This window comes from Vipera ursinii (assembly GCF_947247035.1).
Source record: "Vipera ursinii genome assembly, chromosome: 2".
Lineage (NCBI taxonomy): Eukaryota > Metazoa > Chordata > Lepidosauria > Squamata > Viperidae > Vipera > Vipera ursinii.
This window is the reverse complement of record NC_139513.1, coordinates 49,745,636-49,765,506: the sequence shown is the minus strand read 5'-3', so window position 1 is coordinate 49,765,506 and position 19,871 is coordinate 49,745,636. Positions and strand designations below refer to the sequence as shown.

General features: G+C 40.6%; 1 protein-coding gene across 1 annotated transcript in view; it reads left to right on the top strand.

The window, feature by feature from the left end:
* FGD5 (FYVE, RhoGEF and PH domain containing 5) overlaps window positions 1-19,871 on the top strand; it is a 182,727-nt gene that overhangs the window by 131,432 nt on the left and 31,424 nt on the right. The window contains exons 6-8 of the mRNA XM_083353847.1: window positions 4,028-4,179; window positions 5,097-5,253; window positions 14,792-14,879. Coding sequence (XP_083209973.1) covers window positions 4,028-4,179; window positions 5,097-5,253; window positions 14,792-14,879 — 397 coding nt within the window. The remainder of the gene's footprint in view (window positions 1-4,027; window positions 4,180-5,096; window positions 5,254-14,791; window positions 14,880-19,871) is intronic.

The following is a 19,871-nucleotide window of genomic DNA, read 5'->3' as shown; positions in this document are numbered from 1 at the left end:
GGACAGGTGCTCACTTATCATTTTCTTGCCTATCTTAACTTGTGTTTCTAATCTGTTTTTTACGGTACTGTTTCTGATAGGTTGGTCTGTTTTTTCTCTTTGTGTAAAGACGGATGCAAAAAACAAGTTAAGTAGTTAACTACTTAAGTAGTTAAGTAGTTCTGCCTTCTCCCTGTTGCTTGTCACCTTCTTTCCACTTTCTCCCACTAATGGGCCAATCATTTAACTTTCTTCTTGTTTTTTATATGTTGAAAGAAGCTTTTTTGTTATTTTTTTACTTTTGTAGCAAGCCTTAGTTCATTTTGAGCCTTAGCTTCACTTCATCTTTGCAGGCTTGGGCTATTTGCTGATATTCTGCCTTAATTATGTGCCCCTCTTTTCACTTTTTATACTTGTCCTTTTTATCTTTCAATTTATCAGAGAGTTCTTTACTGTATGTAGCCATGCTGGTTTCTTTTGAGAGCTGTTATTTTTCTTCTTCATTGTTATTGTACTAGACTTGACTTTTATAATCTTACTTTTTAAAATTTCCCAAGCTTCTTGATTTGTTTTCCCCTTGAGAATTCTTATCTATGGAATCCTTCCCAAGCTCTCTCTAAGTTTATTGAAATTAGCTCATTAAAGTCATTTTACTGTGTTCTATTGCTTGTGCTTGCATAATGTTGAAGTCCAATATTGCATGATCATTCCCTCCCCCCAAGGTTCTTGTGGCTTCAACACCTTCTATCATTTCATCTCTGTTAGTGAGAATTAGGTCCAATGTGGCTGATCCCCTAGTTCCCTTCTCTACCTTTTGGGAGACAAAGTTATCTGCTAGGTTTGTCAGGAATCTGTTTGATCTTCCACTTAGTACAGAGTTTGTCTCCCAGTTGATGTCAGGGTAATTAAGGTCCCCCTATTACTATTGTGATGTGTTTCCTACATACCTTAGTTAGTTGACTAGCAAAAAGTTCATCTATTTCCTCTGTTTGGTTGTGTGGCCTATAGTCTACACCTATGGCAATGTCATTTCCCCCCCCCCGCCGCCTTTTATATTGACCCAAATGCATTCAAGACAGTTTTCATCATTGTTGTGCTCTATTTCTGTAGAGGTGTAGTTATTTCTTATATGGAGAACAACTCCACCTCCTCTTTTGTTTGGTCTGTTTCATTTAAATAATTTAAATCCCTCTAGCTGTGTGTTCCAATTGTGGGTTTCATCTCACCAAATTTCCGTAATGGCAACAGTATCATATCTGCCCTCATTTACCTGAATATAAGATGAGAGCAAACCCCACTCCTCACTAGCACTGATGATGTTACCTAATGGTAGTTTGGGTAATGAAATGTCTGCAAGAAAACAACCAAGCTCAGAGAGCACCAAGGACCCCTCAAAATAAGTATTGTTGGAAGTTGTTTCCTTGTGGCAGTTTCCTCTCTCTCTTTCTCTTTATTTCTTTTTTTTTCTTTTACACTTTTTTTTCTTTTCTGTTTTAGTGTGTATTATTTTTTGACTATTGTAATTAAAAGTTTTAATAAAAGTATGTATCTGTATATGTATATGTATATAAAACTTTCTTCACGTTGCCAAAAAGTTTTCATCTCTTTGATCTACAAGAAAGGAAATGTTGTGATCATCTTGGGCTTGGGAGAGCCTGAGTAGAAGACACTGTTCCTAACTTTTCTGCCAGGAAGATCTGGAGAGAATCGCTCTGGAGGCTCTAGATGTACATCAGTCTAGCAGGAGCTTAGCAATCGAGCACCTAAGGCTGACCAAGCCAGCGAACATAAGGGGGTGAGAGGAGGTCCTGGATCTGTCAGAGTGTCACGTTGAGCACTGAGCACCACAAATATGTTGTGTGAAGCTTCTTGCCTGTCAAGAGCATTCCCGCTCTTGATGGCCTACACTCCGGGCAAGCTCTTTTTATGAACCATCGCTGTGCAACAGCTCTGAGGAATAAATACCAGGTGCTAGAGGATTAAAAAGAACAAGGCAGTCCAGCAGTCCTAGAATTTAAATATTATTAAGCTAGCTGTCTGGCTTGGATTATAAAATGGACTACAATCGCCATGTGGTTGGATTTCTTCAAGTAGGGGAACAGGACTTGCATTAAAGGAGATTATGCAACAATAAATGTTTGGGATAAATGTTTGTCCCAAATGTTTGGAATAAGTGCAGTAAAAGACTTTGTCCAGGCTTATCACCATTTGCCTTTTTATTATTTATTTTTTATGGAAAGCAGAAAGAAATTTATTCAATGGTGAAACAAGATTTCTCAATTAATAAGAGAAAGGTTGAGGTTGAAACTGTGGAGCATGTCTTTTTATACTGCCCTATGTATAACGCAGGCAGAGCTAAACTACTGTCTCTCCTTAAAATAGACCCTTCTGGTCCCAATGCTAGTAATTTGGTCCTATATTGTTTAGGGGATGGCTCCTCATACATCACTTCTCAGGTCTTTACATTTTTTTAAGAGCTGTAACTATTAGAGGAGAACATTGTAATTCCCCTCAGCCAAGGCATCTGGTGTCCAATTGTCTATGATTTTACTTTTTCTATGTTTTTCTTTTGTTGTACTTGTATTTTGGTCTGTGACCGCAAACAAATAAATTGAATTGAATTGGAAAAAAAAAGAGAAAGGTAAAATCTTCTGAGACTTTGAGTATAGTTTTAAAAGAACTGCCAGAACAAAGAGATGTGACTGTATTTGATGGGACAATTTGAAAAGCTCATTGCACAAAATTTGGAGCATTTACTGGCCTTATTTGTGAACTGCTGGTGAAACCCTAAATAAATTATCAAAAGGATGGTCAAAAAGATGCAGAATTTAGATACAATAATAGGAATGCAAGGGAAAAGGAATATTAAATTCACACCAAATATTGTACTTAGAGAAAACTGGTAAAATATGTTTTACTATTGGCATATTACTCTAAAATGGAAACAGCATTTTCTAAAAAATGTTGGAAATGCAGTGATCAAGTTTGATTATTCTTCCATATTGGGTGGCAAAACTCAACAGTTTCAAAAAATTATTCATAATAGAAGGAAGAAAATGTTGAATTTCCTTTTCAACTTGCTATTTTTTTGTTATTTTTAAATATTTTTCTGTTAATCATTTCCAAAAAAATATATTAAACTAGCTCTGTGTTGGCTAATTGCTGCAAGGACACTTTAGACTTCCCATGGAAAAGTACTCTTAATTCTTAATCCTGAAAAAAAACTAATTAAGATGTGGGGGTATTTATATCTAAAATAGTCTGATGTTTTAAAAGAAAATGTGACTCAGATTTTAACTCAACTTGGTAACCAGTTTTGAACTGCAACTCTAACTTCTCATGAGAAGGGAAGCTATATAAATTTGATTAATAAATGGGTTTGTACTACATCCGATTTTATGTTATCTGTTAGCATAAAATCTATACTGCTTGAACAGAAATGATTGTAATTCATAAACTCACTTTATGATTTATAATGGGTTGACTATTGATTTGTTAATGATACATTACTTGGATTTTAACAAGATTGGTAGTTTTTAAAATGATGTAGTACATTTGGTTACTGAAACTAATTAATAAAATATTGAAAATTTAACCTAATTTTATGATACTTGTAAATCTCCTGTTTATGTAGTTCATGCTTCAGCAACTGATAATGTTAGTGCAATTATAGAAAAAAAGATTTTAGAAAAATGCTTTTCTTTAGTGATGATATAGTGAGAAATGATTGAAACCAAGAAATGATCATTTTCTGACCTGCTCCATTTATCTAAATCGCCAAGTTTCATGTAAGAAACACTTTCACGAATGTACTTCTGCTATGAAGAATGCATTTTGCTCTCTCAAATTCAAAAGGTATTAATTTGAGGTTGTGAGAGAAAATTCACACATCAAAAGTTTATTATTAATCAAATCACCCTTGACTTGCTAAGTAAAAGTGAGCTAGTAAGACAGATGGTAATAGCATTAAACTAAAACGCATCATGACCAAGATATGGACAAAAGTTGTTAACACTTAAAGCAGATATTGTAAATTGTATGTTTACAGAATTTCTATGAAGCTGTCTTAAAAGTGCTGGGAGATGAATATGACAGTGATAATGAAGAAACAAAGCTCAAGGAAGGACTGAAAGAAATCCCAGAAATCTATAATCTACACCAAGAAATACTAGGAGAACTGGAAGAAAAAGTTCTTAACTGGTAAATATAATTAGATGGGACTTTGAATGACACTTAAGGCAGTATTCCTACTCAAGGGGTTAGAAAGCTTCAGAAAACACCTTCTCTTCAGAGAATCAAATATAAGTGTGATACAGTTTACTTTATCCTAAAATATAAAACCTTTACATAATGCTTGTTATCAGTAATAAGTAGTTTCTCTGAATGTGGGCAAATTCTGTTATGCTGTATGCAAAATTAGGCAGACTTTAACTGTCCACTGATAATCCATCACCAATCCTAATATTATTTTCTCTTTTATTTTTCTCTTTTATTATTATTGTTGTTTTTAATGTTTTTACTTGTAATGTTGGTCTGTGACTGTAATAAAAATTGATTGATATATAAGGCCTGATAGAAAAAACGTGCATTACACAGAACCAATCCTGATCAAGAATTATGCATTTAGCTATTAAAACAAAGTAGTTTCATCTTCAGTAAATCCTAGGTAATTTTTCTCTGTCATTCAACTACTGTTTCATTTTGTTAGAAAGTTAGGATTCCAACTTAAGGAAGTATATAGATCCCTTCTATGCCTATGAGCAAGAATCACACTAAATCAGAAAAAAATTAAGGTGAATATACAAGCTTTTTAACTACTTTGCTTGTTAACTTTGTTGCATTTATAAAGAAACACAAATTACCAGTCATATCTTATGGCTTACCAACTATTTGACCATTCCTTACTGCACTGCCTAGCAGGAATGAGAACCAACTGGGACTTTATCAAACTGGAGCATTACAAGATATGTGGATTTACTATTGAAACAAAAGCCAATCTTTATGAGTTCAATTTCTGGTTAATGTCATTTAAAAGTCCTGATGAAAAAGATTATCTAGCTAAATTAAGTATGGAGAATTTTGTATTCCTTTTTCCCCTTTATTCTCAATGGTTTTAGGGAAGAACATCAGAAAGTGGCTGATATTTTCCTCTCCAGAGAATCAGGATTTAATCACCACACAACTTACATCATGCAGTTTGATAGAAATTTGGCTTTGCTGGATGATGTTCGCCTTAAATCCTCCCAGCTGGATACTATCATTAAAGAGTTTGAGGTAAAGTCTCTTCGTGTTTGTATGTCATGTTGATTTATTATTGTAGTTCTACTATTATCTCTCTTTTCTTGTTCTTAATTTAATTTAATTTAATAACATTTATATACCGCCCTTCTCCCTGAGGACTCAGGGCGGTTCACAGGGCAGAATAAAATAGCAAATACAAACATTAAAAAAAGATTAAACAATTGCCCTAGTTAAAAACAATATAAATACAACGCTAAAAACCCCCAGAAAAATTAAAAAACGAAAGATAAAACAACCCCAACACTCCCCCTCAGGCTAGGCCGGCTTGTACAAACAGAAATGTCTTGAGATCGCGACGAAAGGAGCGAAGATCGGGCGCCGTCCGGAGCTCTACCGGTAGCTGATTCCACAGCTCCGGAGCGCCCACAGAGAAGGATCTCCCCCTGGGGGCCACCAATCGACATTCTCTGATCGGTGGCACCCTGAGGAGGCCCTCTCTGTGGGAACGCACAGGGCGCAGGGAGCTTGATGCCGGCAGCAGATGTTCCCTGAGGTACTCCGGCCCCATGCCATGGAGTGCTTTGAATACCGTTACCAGTACCTTGAATCTCACCCGGAAGACAACTGGCAACCAATGCAGCTCACGGAGCAGAGGTGTAACGTGGGAGTATCGGGAGACTCCCAACACCACTCTCGCGGCTGCATTCTGTACCAGTTGGAGCTTCCGAGTGGTCCTCAAGGGCAGCCCCATGTAGAGAGCGTTGCAGTAGTCCAGACGAGAGGCCACGAGCGCATGAGTGACCGTGCATAGATCATCCCGGCTAAGATAGGGCCGCAACTGACGCACCAGGCGAACCTGTGCGAAGGCCCCCCTAGTCACGGCTCCTATATGATCTTCCAAGGTGAGCCGTGAATCTAGGAGGACCCCCAAGTTGCGAGCCCTATCTACGGGGGGTAATAATTCACCCCCCATAGCTAGAGGTGGAATGTCCGAATAAACCCGGGATGAAGGTATGCAAAGCCACTCAGTCTTGTCGGGGTTGAGTTGGAGTCTGTTCCTCCCCATCCAGACCCGAACCGCCTCCAGGCAACGGGACATCACGTTGAGGGCATCACTGGGGTGGTTTGGGGTCGAAAAGAAAAGTTGGGTATCATCAGCGCACTGATGATACCCAACTCCAAAGCCACGAATGATCTCACCCAGCGGCTTCATGTAGATGTTGAACAGGAGAGGCGAGAGGACCGACCCCTGAGGAACTCCACAAATGAGAGACCTCGCGGTCGACCTCTGCCCCCCTGCCAACACCGACTGCGAACGTCCCAAGAGATAGGAGGAGAACCACTGTAAAACTGTGCCTCCCACTCCCAATCCCCTGAGACGCCGCAGCAAGATACCATGGTCGATGGTATCGAAAGCCGCCGAGAGGTCTAATAGGACTAGGACAGAGGAATGCCCCCTGTCCCGAGCCCTCCAGAGATCATTCACCAGCGCGACCAATGCCGTCTCCGTGCTGTGCCCGGGCCTGAAACCCGATTGGTACGGGTCTAGATAATCCGCTTCATCCAGGACCAGAGGGAGCTGATGCGCCACCACACTCTCAACAACCTTCGCAAGAAAGCGAAGGTTGGAGACAGGACGAAAGTTGTTCAATACAGCCGGGTCCAGGGCAGGCTTCTTGAGGAGAGGCCTCACCACCGCCTCCTTCAAGACGGCGGGGAAGATACCCTCACTCAAAGAAGCCGATATAACTGCCTGGAACCAGCTGCGTGTCCTCTCCCGGGCTGCATAAACCAGCCAGGAAGGGCACGGGTCCAGTAAACATGTGGTGGTGCTCAGCCTTCCCATGATCCTGTCCACTTCCTCCGGAGTCACAGAATCAAACTCCTCCCAGATGATATCGACAAGACCACCCGTGTCCTGATCGTCAGACTCTGCCCAGTCAGAGTCCAAACCGGTCCGAATCCGAGCGATTTTGTCCGACAGATGTTGGTTAAACTCCTCGGCACGTCCCTGCAAGGGATCCTCCCTCACCTCCTGATTTAGGAGGCAGCCGGGCGATTATCTGCGGACGCAATAAGGGTGGCGAAGTGGTTAGACCTCGCCTCCCTAATTGCAGCGAGATAAGACCTAATATAGGCTCTTAGTCGCAATCGGTCGGGTTCGGATCGGCTGGACCTCCAACCGCTCTCTAGGCCCCGTCTCCGACGCTTCATCTCCCGGAGCTCCGCAGAAAACCATGGAGCCCGGCGGGATCTGCACCGGGTCAGGGGCCGCGAGGGTACAACTCGGTCAAGGGCCTCAGTGGCCGTCCTTTCCCAGGCTTCCACTAAGGCCTCGGCCGAGCTGTGAGCGAGGGAGGCAGGTGGGGACCCCAGCGCCGCCTGGAACCTCTGGGGATCCATTAAGCGTCTGGGGCGGTACCATTTGAGTGGTTCCAAACACCCACGGCGGGGGGTGGCAAAACGGAAGACCAGCCGCAGGAGATGATGATCGGTCCATGACAGGGGCATAATAATTGGAGAGCCCCCACCAAGATCATCTAACCACCGTCCAGACAAGAAAACAAGGTCAAGGGTGTGGCCTCCTTCATGAGTCGGTCCCGTAATTACTTGCGTCAGGTCCATGGCCGTCATGGAAGCCATGAACTCCCGAGCCAACTCAGATGATCCTCCCAGCGATGGTAGGTTGAAGTCCCCCACAACTATAAGTTTCGGGAACTCAACCACCAGCCCAGAGAGGACATCAAGCAGCTCAGGCAGGGCTGCTGCTGCGTGACTAGGCGAAAGGTACACCAGCAGCAAGCCCAACTGCGCACCAGGGCCGCATCTCAAAAAGAGAGACTCACACCCGACTGTCTGGGGAACGGTGGCCTCCCGCGGACACAAGGTCTCCCTCACAACAACAGCCACTCCCCCACCCCTACCCTGAGCCCGAGGCCGGTGCAGCACCCGGAAACCTGGTGGGCAAAGATCAACCAGAGGAACACCGCCCTCTGGGCCCAACCAGGTCTCCGTGATGCAAGCCAGGTCAGCCTGCTCACCCTCGACCAAGTCTCGAACGAGAGGAGCCTTATTAACGACCGACCTGGCATTCAAATACACCAGCCGGAGCTTGCCCTTCTTCCCTCTAAAATAACAGAGTTTGGAGCATGGAAGTTGATATTAGCGATAATTCAATTCAAGAATGGCTTTAAGAAGAAAGTAAACTAGGAAGAGTACAAATACATATTGAGGCTATGGGAGGAGAGGGGGAGAGAGGGGGGGAGAGGGATAAGAAGGAGGAGGACAAGGAGGAGGAGGAGGAGTGATTTTTCATTCTCACATGCAGGGGCAAATATGGAGAAGGAAATGGCAAGAATTGTAATTCAATAGTTATTTACTCCCTGGTTTCTCCATCTGTTGTAAATGATATATATACAGTAGATCTCAGTGTGTTTCTTGTCCTTTGATTTCCTTATGCCCTCTAAAATATTTATTTTTATTCCTGTAACTTTGACTGGTCAGGGGTATTTGTTCTCATTTTATGTCTTCATCATCTCCCAACTTTTTGCTACGTGCATCATATGTTTCTGCTTCTCTTTTTCCTCCAATGGAAAAGTATTAATGCAAAAATATTAATATATAAAACCATGCAAAAAGATTTACATCTTATTTATTTCCATGAGTAACAGAATGCTAAATTGTGGATGCTCAGTTTACATCAGAGTACTGATCTGAACACTTGTCTCTCATGTCTAGGTCCAATTCAAAATGTTTTGCTGTCATATTCATGTACCCCATACCTTCTACTTCAGATCGACATTTTACAATTTTCTCATGCAATTTATTTCATAATTCTTGCCTTCTCTTTTTCCTCGTGTTTTCTGAAGCAGAAACTATAGGCAAGGTTTAGGACCTATCAGGTAAGGTAAAGGTAAAGGTTCCCCTGCACATGCGTGCTAGTCATTTCCGACTCTAGGGGCCGGTGCTCATCTCCGTTTCAAAGCCAAAGAGCCAGCGCTCGTCCGAGGACATCTCCGTGGTCATGTGGCCGGCATGACTAGATGCCAAAGGCGCGTGGAACACTGTTACCTTCTCACCATAGTGGTCCCTATTTTTCTACTTGCATTTTTACATACTTTCGAACTGCTAGGTTGGCAGAAGCTGGGACGAGTAACAGGCACTCATTCTGTTATACGGCACTCGGGATTCAACCCGCCAAACTGCTGACCTTCTGATCGACAAGCTCAGCGTCCTAACCCACTGAGCCACCACGTTCCTAGGACCTATCAGGACCATCCTGAAATAAATTCAAAATACCCATGAATGACCACCTCCCTGCATAAGCTTCATCTCACTTGTTGAATAGTTTCACTTGTGAATTAACTCCAATCCTATTTTAGAAAAAAAAATGGTGCATCCTTCAGTTGCCCTTTCTGCTTCTTGCTGGATGGCTGGTGTGACTTTTAACTGTGCAAATGTATGTTTAATTTTAGTTTGAATATATATCAGTTTTTATTTGTAAAGAAGAGAGAAGTGGCAACATTTACTTAGTGGACAAAAAAGGTTATGAGAATAAATTGGCTACTGTATTTTCAGTGTTGTGTTGGCTATCAGCTGCTTGAAATATGGAATATGTCTCCCTCTACAGCATATAAGAAATATTGGTAATAATAATTCATTAAAATAACCACTTATCAACACTTGTTGAATATATTTAGCTGTCTGAAAATTCTATGGAATCCCTGGTGCAAATGCAGATATCTAATTTGCAATAATTTGAATTGACTAGAATTATATTACCTTGTGGACTACATCTTTTTGTTGCCATAGAGTTAAGGCAAAATTTTATCCATTTTTTTTCCTGGCCCAAGAAAAAGAAAAGTTATAAGCAAATGCTCACGAAAACATATGTGTCTCTGATGTTTTGGCATCTATATGTAAGTCGTTTCCTTAATTAATTCCTTAATTAGGGCTGTGATGGCTCAGGAGTTAAAGATAGAAAGCTGACAGCCCGGGCTCAAGACCCACGGGCCGCACAATGGGGTGAGCTCCTGTTCCTGCCCACCTAACAGTTTGAAGGTATGCAAAATGCAAGTAGATTAATAGGTACCACTTCAGTGGGAAGCATTCCATGCACCTTTGGCATATAGTCGTGGTGGCTACATGACCACAGAAAATGTCTTCGGACAATACTGGCTCCCTCGGCGAAGAAACAGAGATGAGCGCCACACCCTAGAATCGGACACAATTGGACAGAGAAACCTTTATCTTTACTCTGCTTCCTTAATGTCAGAGAAAATTGTAACTGTTCCTTAATGCCCCTTGACAAGAAAATATTTTCTGCACATACGTCAGAACTGGAACCCTGCTCTCAGTCAGGATGTATGACTGATGGATTTAGCAGGCGCTGGGTCTAGGTTTATGCATTCTGTATTATTTATGTGAAAAGGCTCTCTTGAATTCCTTAAACATACCTCTTAAGGCACTTCCAATGCTCATCATAGTAATAGGCAGAGCAATGTTGTGTCCCCGTGGCTCCACAATGCCATAGGTTTTTGCAGTTCATGAGTTTCTTGCTGTCCCAGAAATACTGTTTCAGTAGCATTTCCTCAAATTCCTTTGAAACTGTAGAACGGGTGCATTCTTATTGGTAAGAAACTCCTGCTTTGTCCTAGCAACCAATTTAAATTTTATATTTTCTCATAGCTAAGGTGTCACAATAGTTTGCCATCATCCCTCTCCCCTCCCCAGCTGTCCCAGCACTCCAAAGCACTGTGGTGAGATGTTCTCAAATCTGCCTCCATCACTATTTAATTTATGTATCCAGAGCATTTCCCTCATGTTCAATCTTGTTCTGCACACACAATTTGTACCACTCTGGGATTGTACACATCCTTAGGTTGCCATAGTTTTGAGAAGCACTCATTAAGTTCTTGCTTATCGAGTGCTTTTTTTTACAAAAAAAATTGTTTTATCATAGAAAATAAAATACAAAACAGTAATAAAAAAACACAATGAAACAAAAGCATACAGTCCACCCTAACAACAACAACAAAAAAGAAAAAAAGTAGTGTACAAAAAAAAGAGGGATTTGAAGATTGGTGTAACGTTTAGCTCAACCTGCTGAGCTAAATATATGAAGAAAGAAGAAAAAGCGGTCAACAGGTTGAGCCGAACATTACACTAATCTTCAAATGCATCTGTTAACCATCTGTTATTATATTTAGTATGTAGAAAGTACACAAATGATTTCCAGTCTCTTATAAAGCTGTCTAGACCATTATCTGTAATCAAAGTAGTTAATTTTGCCATCTGCCAATTCAATCAATTTCAAAATCCATTCTTCAACAGTTGGCATCTCTTTTTCTTTCCAGTTTTTGGCAAGTACAGTCCTCGCAGGTGAAAGAATAGCACCCCAAACTGTTTTTCAATTGGCTTGTCCTTCATACCTAAAAGAACAGCTTCAGGTTTCATTAATATCTTAAATATTTTTTGCATTGTAATTGTTAGGTTTATCCAGTATGCTTTCGTATATTTGCAAGTCCACCACGTATAATAAAATGAACCTGGATTTTGACTATGTTTCCAGCACTTGCTTATCCAGTTCTAACCATTTGCATACCTGAAAAGTATCTCAGAAGTTAGTACCTGATCCATTCTCCAAAAGAGTTTTGGTCTTTTTTAAGCTTAGCTTCTTTAGGAGGAATGCACAGCCTTGACTGACTTTGCTGATATTGTGCAGCACTTCTGAAGATGCTTTTGTGTGTAAATATCAGTGGTTTTTATTATGTGCTCTTTGTCATCTCCCCTGAAAGAACCCAGGAAGCAGGCTAAAAATATATTTCATGGGAACATTGTGGTCTCTATTAAATAAGAGACAAGGGTTGTGACACTAATGTTTTTGTCTTAGCCTTATATGCTGCCCTTCGCTTGGAGTTAATGGAATTTTTATTTTAGCCATAACTTTGAGCTTGGAAGGTTCAAGTAATGTATGTGTGAGAGAAGCATAGAGATCGAGAAAAAGAGATTTCTCTGGTGGTGGGATTCAGCTAGTTCACACCACTTGGGCAGAATGGGTAGCTAATTTTTTGTTGCCCAGGCCCAGAATGGACTTCCACACGGAAGCGGCATCCATACAGAGAACCGGTTGTTCACATATTTGAATCACACCACTGGATTTCTCATGATCTTCTCAGGCAGAATGGTATCCCAATATGAGTAAATTAAAAAGGATTATAGCAATTGAGGAAGAGAGAAGGAAGAAAAGCAGTTCTAAAATTGATTCTGATCTAAGTTGAAAACGAGTCATTGTGAGGGAGCAATGTATTTTCTGATCAAGCTTTATGAATTGCTTTCCTGTGCATTATGATTAAAAAAAATACATTTGTTCCCCTTGTGATATAGTTAAAAATCAAGAATATAATTGTTTAAGATGGTACTGACAGCAGTTTTCATCCTAGAAACCAGGTTAGTTATACCTGTAGAGACCCATCCCTTTGGCTTACATCATTGTATTGATGACAAGACTTCCTACCCCTTGGAGAAGTTATGGTGTAAATTTAGACATAGGAGGAAGCAAGAGAAGAAGGGGGAAGAAGAGGAAACCGTTGGCTGAGCTTACTTTGTGGGGTTATTGGAGCTTGTTTTCTTGCAGACTTTTCATTACCCAACTAGGTAACATCATCAAGTGTTAGGACTTTTAATACATTTTTCCTATTCATTAACCATCTAATTTCTCTCCCACAACAGCTTCCCACACTTTCTGCCCCAGCATTATAAATACTGAAAAATACAAGGAGGGCAAAAGACAGAGATTTATTTATTTATTTATTTATAATGAGACTTGTATGCCGCCCTATCTCCCGAAGGACTCAGGGCAGCTAACAACAATAAAATACAATAAATACAAATATTAAAAAAGAATTAAATTATGTCAAAGTCCCACTAAAACCATTAAAAACATTTAAAACCCCATTATCATCAATCCAGGTCGGCCTGTTGGAAAAGATATGTCTTAAGGTCACGGCGAAAGGACCGAAGGTCTGCGGCCATCTGGAGCTCCCGGGGAGCTGATTCCACAAAGTAGGTGCCCCAACAGAGAAGGCCCTCCCCCTGGGGGTCGCCAGCCGACATTGTCTGGCCGACGGCACCCTGAGGAGGCCCTCTCTGTGCGAGCGCACAGGGTGATGGGAAATCATTCCTGGCAGCAGACGGTCCTGCAAATATCCCGGGCCTAAGCCATGTAGGGCTTTATAGGTAAGGACCAGCACCTTGAATCTCACCCGGAGGGCAACCGGTAACCAATACTAGTAATTTCTTTTTGCTAAATGGAACTGTAGTTCCTTCTAGATACAGGCATGGTGAAAACAGAGGACATACACAGGGGTATTTGGTGACTGAGTCAACAAACCACTGACTGGCCAGAAAGGGCAAGCACTGACTGGCTGACAATTCCCTAGACTTGCAAATGTCTTAATGTGGTATTGTTTTAAAATGGGCTTCATTTCCTGATGTCTGAATGCAAATAGTTGCTATTTCCAAGGGTGAATTTTGAGCTGAATTGAGAAGGGCAAGAAAATGGAAAGTCTGTTTGTCTTGAAGGGACAGAAAGAAACTAGCTAGAAATATAACAATCCAAAACTGGTGCTTGACGTCACTACAGTGTCCCTGATAGGGATAACTTATGCCACACCCTTCACCCCTGACTCTGTTTTGTGATAAACTGTTCTGAATTGTGTGAATCAAATGATGGTGACCCTCGTTTTTTCAGCTAAGTCTGTGTGTATTTTTCCATGTTGCTATTTAAATTCAGAGCTTCTGTTTTGGAAGATGAAGTGGTTTTCTTTTGCTAATGGGTCCTAAATTGCTGCCAAAAATGATATATTCAAAGGAAAAGAGCAGTCTGCTTCCTGTTTAGCCTTTACCTCTATGATCCTTGCTACATTTACAAAAGAGTAGAAACATCTAGGTTTTCAAAATACTATTTGTGATCTGGTCAAAATAGATGACAGTAGAGTTGAGATCAATGGGTCATGCCTTCCCAAATAGCAATGAGGTCACATCCATTTCTTCAGTAGCTCTCTGACATTGAGCATGCGTCAAAGCTTCCACAGTGCACTCAAAGCTCATGTGTTTAAGTTGAGGAAACCTTGCCTAGTAGACTGCATATAACAGTAACGTCTAGTTCTAGTTGAAATTTCTTTCTATTTATTTATATTGGGCTTAAGATGTCAATGCCAACCCTGCTTAGGTCAGGATCTGTCCAGCTAGCATCAGTGAATAAGCAGTAATATAAAAACACTATGTAGTTTAGACAAGGTTCAGAATTCCACTTGGAACATAATCTCTGGCTTCAAGCACAACATAAATAAGACTTTTGACATTTAATTTCAGGATTATTAACACACTTCTATTGTAAAATATGTCACTGCCTAATTGTTAAGGAATACTTGGATATGCCATTACAAGCGGGTGTGAAACTTTGCGAAGGTGATTACTATCTTCATGTAAAACAAGACCAGTTTCATATTATTTTCTGATTGTTGGAACTCTAACCTTTACACTTTTTCTTCCCTTCTTTTGAGGACAGCAGGTTCATGATGGCAGTCCCTTGAATGTGAAACACCAGCTCTTGAAAGTGGTGCAGCGCATATTCCAGTACCATATGCTACTTACAGGTAAAAAAAAACCAAACATGTCATCTTTATAATTAAGGAGACTTCATTTTCCTGTTTAGGCTGTGTCACCTACAAATTTAGCCATTGCAATTTGTCCTCAATTTGCATTTTTGAAATGATTCTCATTTTTCCTCTTTAAAAATCAAGGAAGAGAAAGAGAGCCGAAAGGAAAGAGAAAAATAACCCAAAGTAAAATGCATTCTCTTTTATTGTTTAAGATTGCAGCATTAAAGCTGATCTAAATTAGTGAAGAATGTTAGCCAATGTCCCACTTGAAGCATTAGATAAGGCAGGATAAGATTCTTATCAATCAATTGGGATTGCTATGTATTTTTCCTGTATTTCATTCTATTTTGAATTTAATAAAAACAAAATAAAGAGATGAGGCACATTGCTGTACAATAATCTGTGAGCTTACTATCTTCTGAGCTGAGTCATATATTAAATATGGTAAATATTATGTGCTGAAACCATGTACAGATTGTTCAGTCATTTGTTATTCTTGATGGAACTGTAAGTCATATATTCTAGTTGAAATTCACCATTAATGCCTATGTGCCAATATGTCATTTTTGTTCCTGATGAGGTATCTATGAGGTATCCCAAATTGTTGAAAAGCTTCACTGGCTAAAATTGGCTGACTGAATTTAATGCCAAGTTATTGCTTCTTATGAGTCCATTGATTGCATCAATATGCATTACAAACATTATCAGGAATAGCCCGTCCCAGGAGTCGAGAAGTATATTTTAGGTTTATAAAACAATCACTATAACAACACTCACAAATCTGAAGAGACTAAAATTAAATGAACTGCAGCAAGAACCTCCTACTGTGAGAGTTTGGTAATTCATAGAATACTTGGCAGGTGGGATAAACATTTGAGCTTTTCGTTTACAATTTCCTGAAATATCTTGGAGTTTTCTGAGAACAGGTCTTCTGTTCAGAAGACCTGAGCTAACCATAGCTCAGTAGCACAGCACTTTGTCTGAATGCAGAAGACCCCAAGTTCCATTTTAACTGTTTTCTGCACTAAAAAAATGTGCCAATGGTGCTAGAAAATACTTCTGTCTGGGAAATTGAACAGCTTTCTAAAGCAAATGGTTCTTTGCTGAGCCTTACAATTTGCAGAAGGCATTGGGGTGTAACTCAAGAGGAAAAAGGTGAGGGGAAAGGGAAAGGGAAAATCAGAAAACCTAAGTGCCAGTGTTTAAACTTCTGTAGCGGATTTAGTGACACATTGCTGGGACAGTGGGAAGCCCCCTTCAGTTGAATGGTTACCAGATTATAGCTGAGGAGGGAGAAATCCTGAAAATCCCATGGAAGCCCTGCTTGTCTGGCCTTGCAGACCCTGAAGAATAACAGAATAACAGAGTTGGAAGCGACTTTGGAGGTCTTCTACTCAAGCAGGAGACTCTATACCAGGGGTCTTCAAACTTGGCCCTTTTATGACTTGTGGACTTCAACTCCCAGAATTCCTCAGCCAGTGTGCCTGGCTGAGGAATTCTGGGAGTTGAAGTCCACAAGTCATAAAAGGGCCAGGTTTGAAGACCCCTGCCCTATACCATTCCGACTGGTTGTCTAATCTCGTCTTAAAAACCTACAAAATCTGGAGGCAAGCCATTCCATTGATTAATTATAACATTTCCCCCTCTCCCAATAATATTTGGCTATGGGATGATCTTTAAGGGATGATCTTCTCTACCTTCCATCTTAGGAAATAGATGGTTTCTATTGTTCATCTCTCCTCTTCACATAAAAGAAGATGTATTCAGTTTGAAGCGAACTGTTTTAAGTTCCTAGGCCTAGTCATAATGTAAAGAAAGCAAATGAAAAGAACCGGGTTCACTTAATGAAATTTTTCATTAAAGAAATTTTTCAGAGATGAAAATGTTACCTCTTCATATCTATGGAAATTGCAACCATAATTTGTCTTTCATATCTTATGTAATCATGACGTAGGACTAGAAAATGCATAATTTTTGATAAAGGGATGCTGGGGAACATTAGCGGAAGTAACTGTTACTCTTAGGTGTAGTTTGTGGACTTCCTAGGAACCAAAATTATTAGCAAAAGATGATTCCCCCTGCTTTGGGGGAAAATATCCATTGCTTTCAATTCTGTCTGTGTTGATTCTGAATCGCTGATCCCCCTGCATTTTTATTTGTCTCTGATGACTCAAGTAGTAAGAAACAGAAGTGCTTATAGTCTTTAGTGTTCAATAACTATCCCACTATTGTTGCAGAATATAGTGTCTGAATATTTGTCTGAAATGGTATAGGATTTCCTACCTGAGCAGGGGGCTGGACTAGAAGACCTCCAAGGTCCCTTCCCACTTTGTTATTCTGTTATAGTGGCCCCTGTAAATATACAGAGTGGCATCTTTAAGTTTGAAGTTATTTGGTCTTGCTCATTTCAGACAAGCTTCTTAAATTACATCTGGATTTGTACCTTATTTTCTTGGTTTAACTCTTTTCCCCCTCTAATACAGAGACAACAGACATTCCCTTTTTCTCATTAAAAGGCTGCCTCATCGCATGCCAGCATTGTATCATTCCCCATGCTGCTGCTTTCATTTGTATTACTAAATTAGAATAATAAAATCTACTGCAGCATAGCCAAAGCACTACAGCTGCAGGATTTCTAACTTCCTATGCACATTTGGGAGAAATTATTGTAAACCACAATGATTCATCAGCTGGGGTAAGCAATGCCTCAAATCACAAGAGATGTCTTTGTGTATAACTTACACAGATAATGCAAATTGGTTATTGCAGCGGTTCTTCCCTGAGTGACTTAGTAACTAGTCCAAAGAGCTCCACAAGGAACAGCATCCCTCATCAGTTTTATATTGACTATGTAAGTTTCAGCTCATACCAGTTACTTCACAGTATCTATATGTGGTTTCAAGTATACCAGTATTAAGTATGATCTTCCTGATTAAACAGAATGCTGCTGAGAATTAGTTTATGTTTACCTATATATGATTAATCACAATTGTAAGAGCTGACCCTGGCAAGGAGAAAACTTGATGTAAACTTAATGCAATCACCACTACTACCAGTTCCAGGCCATTCAGAGACTGACTATGTATCCACTAGCTCTGAAGGGAAAGATGAGGATCTTCTGTATGTGGGGATTTACTATCCTTGGTCTTGGATGGGGTTGCGCTACCTCAGATGGATCCAGTGCATAATCTGAGGTCCTCTTGGACTCACTCATTAAGGAGCAGATGGCAATTGTGGCTAGGAGGGCTTTTGCTCAACTTTGTGTACCAGTTATGCTCTTCCTAAATTGAGATGCCTTTATTTCAGTCTTGGTCATCTCCATGGGTTAATACAAAATGCTGTACATGGAACTACCCTTGAAGAATAAATAGCTGGATGCTACAGCTGGTGCAGAAAGCAGTGGCACGGGCAGTTTTGGGCACCCCAAGAGTTGTATATGTAATACCTCTCCTATGTGAGTTATATTGGGTGCCAATTTGCTTCTGGGTCCAATTCAAGGTGTTAGACCTTTAAAGCCCTTTATGAGACCAGCTACTTGAGGAACCATCTTGTAGCAATTACATCAACCTGTCCCACCAGTCAGGCAGGGAGTATATGTTGTGGGCCCCATCAGTCAAAGAATTTTATTTGGCAGGATCTAGAAAGAGAGCCTGCTCTGCCATTGCCTCTGTCCTATGGAGCATCTTGCCCCCAGAGGCGAAGCAAGCCCCCAACTCTGCTGGACTTCTGAAAGAGGGTCAAGACCTGGCTCTGCCAAGTGCCTTAGGGGGTCCAAGAGAGAGATGTGGCTCTGAGAGTATTTTGTGACTTGAGGGCACTCTGTCTGCCTTTTTAATTTTTTAATGTGTTTTTACTCCTATTTTTAACTTTGTATTTATCTATGTCCCTTTTATATGGCTGTATGGCTTTTGTTTTACTTGGGTGCAATGGGCGGTACATAAATTAGATGTGTGTGTGCTCGTGTGTGAGAGAAAGAGAGAGAGGGGGAGGGAGGGAGGGAGAGAGGGAGAGATAGGCAGTCAGGCAGACGGACAGAATTTATCAGAGATACAGTATATATTAGGGGTGTCAAACTCCAACATCACGTGACGTGTCGCGATGTATCGTGACTTTTTTCCCATTGACGGCAATGGGGTAGGCGTGGTTTTGGCATGACGCATCCAGCCCATGGGCCAGCAGTTTGACACCCTTGGTATATAGCATCTGTGATTTCTTTGCATCTGTGATTTCTTTGCATTCAGGCAACCATTGTGTTCAAGGCTTCATTCTTGTTTGGCATAACATGGCTATCTGGCATGTTCAAGAGTCTCCTGCCAACAAAATCCAAGTGCTGAAGGACTTAAATGTCTGGGCAGCTCTGATTTATTGCCAAGTCCTGATGTGAAGCCTAACAATAATAATTTCAGCTTTGAGTTTGGCTGAGCAGCAATATAATTAAAGCTGAAAACAGTGTGAAAAAGCATTCCAGTGTCTCAGGCTCTGTGGAAAAGTCCAATTAAACTTTGTTACACTTTTTAAAATCAAACAATGAACATGATGCAGGATAACTATGTGGAACCATATTATTGTTGCTGTTATAAAGTTGTCCATCCTTTCATGTCAGCTGTGTATGCCTTTGGCTGGTTTCTGAGACAAAGTTGGCAAATGTATTATGGGGCAGTTAGTGAGGAATCTGTGAGCCATGCCAAGCAGAACAATGATAGTAAAGGAGTTAATGGAAGAAAAAAAAAAGATCCAGAAGATATACAGCATATTCCCTCTTTTATTGGGGGACAGTTTAGGAAATGGAAAGGAAGAAGAAGGATATAGGCTGAGTTTGACTTTTCTGGAGGTGGGTCCCATTTCATTGAGAAGAAGGTCCGTAGCATCCTATGACCCTGGGCCACGAACCCTGAGATGCTGATCTTAACTGTGCTATTTAGATAGTTGATTAATTACCAGATCAAAAACAATTTGAGATTTCCGACACATTTTTAATCCTATTTT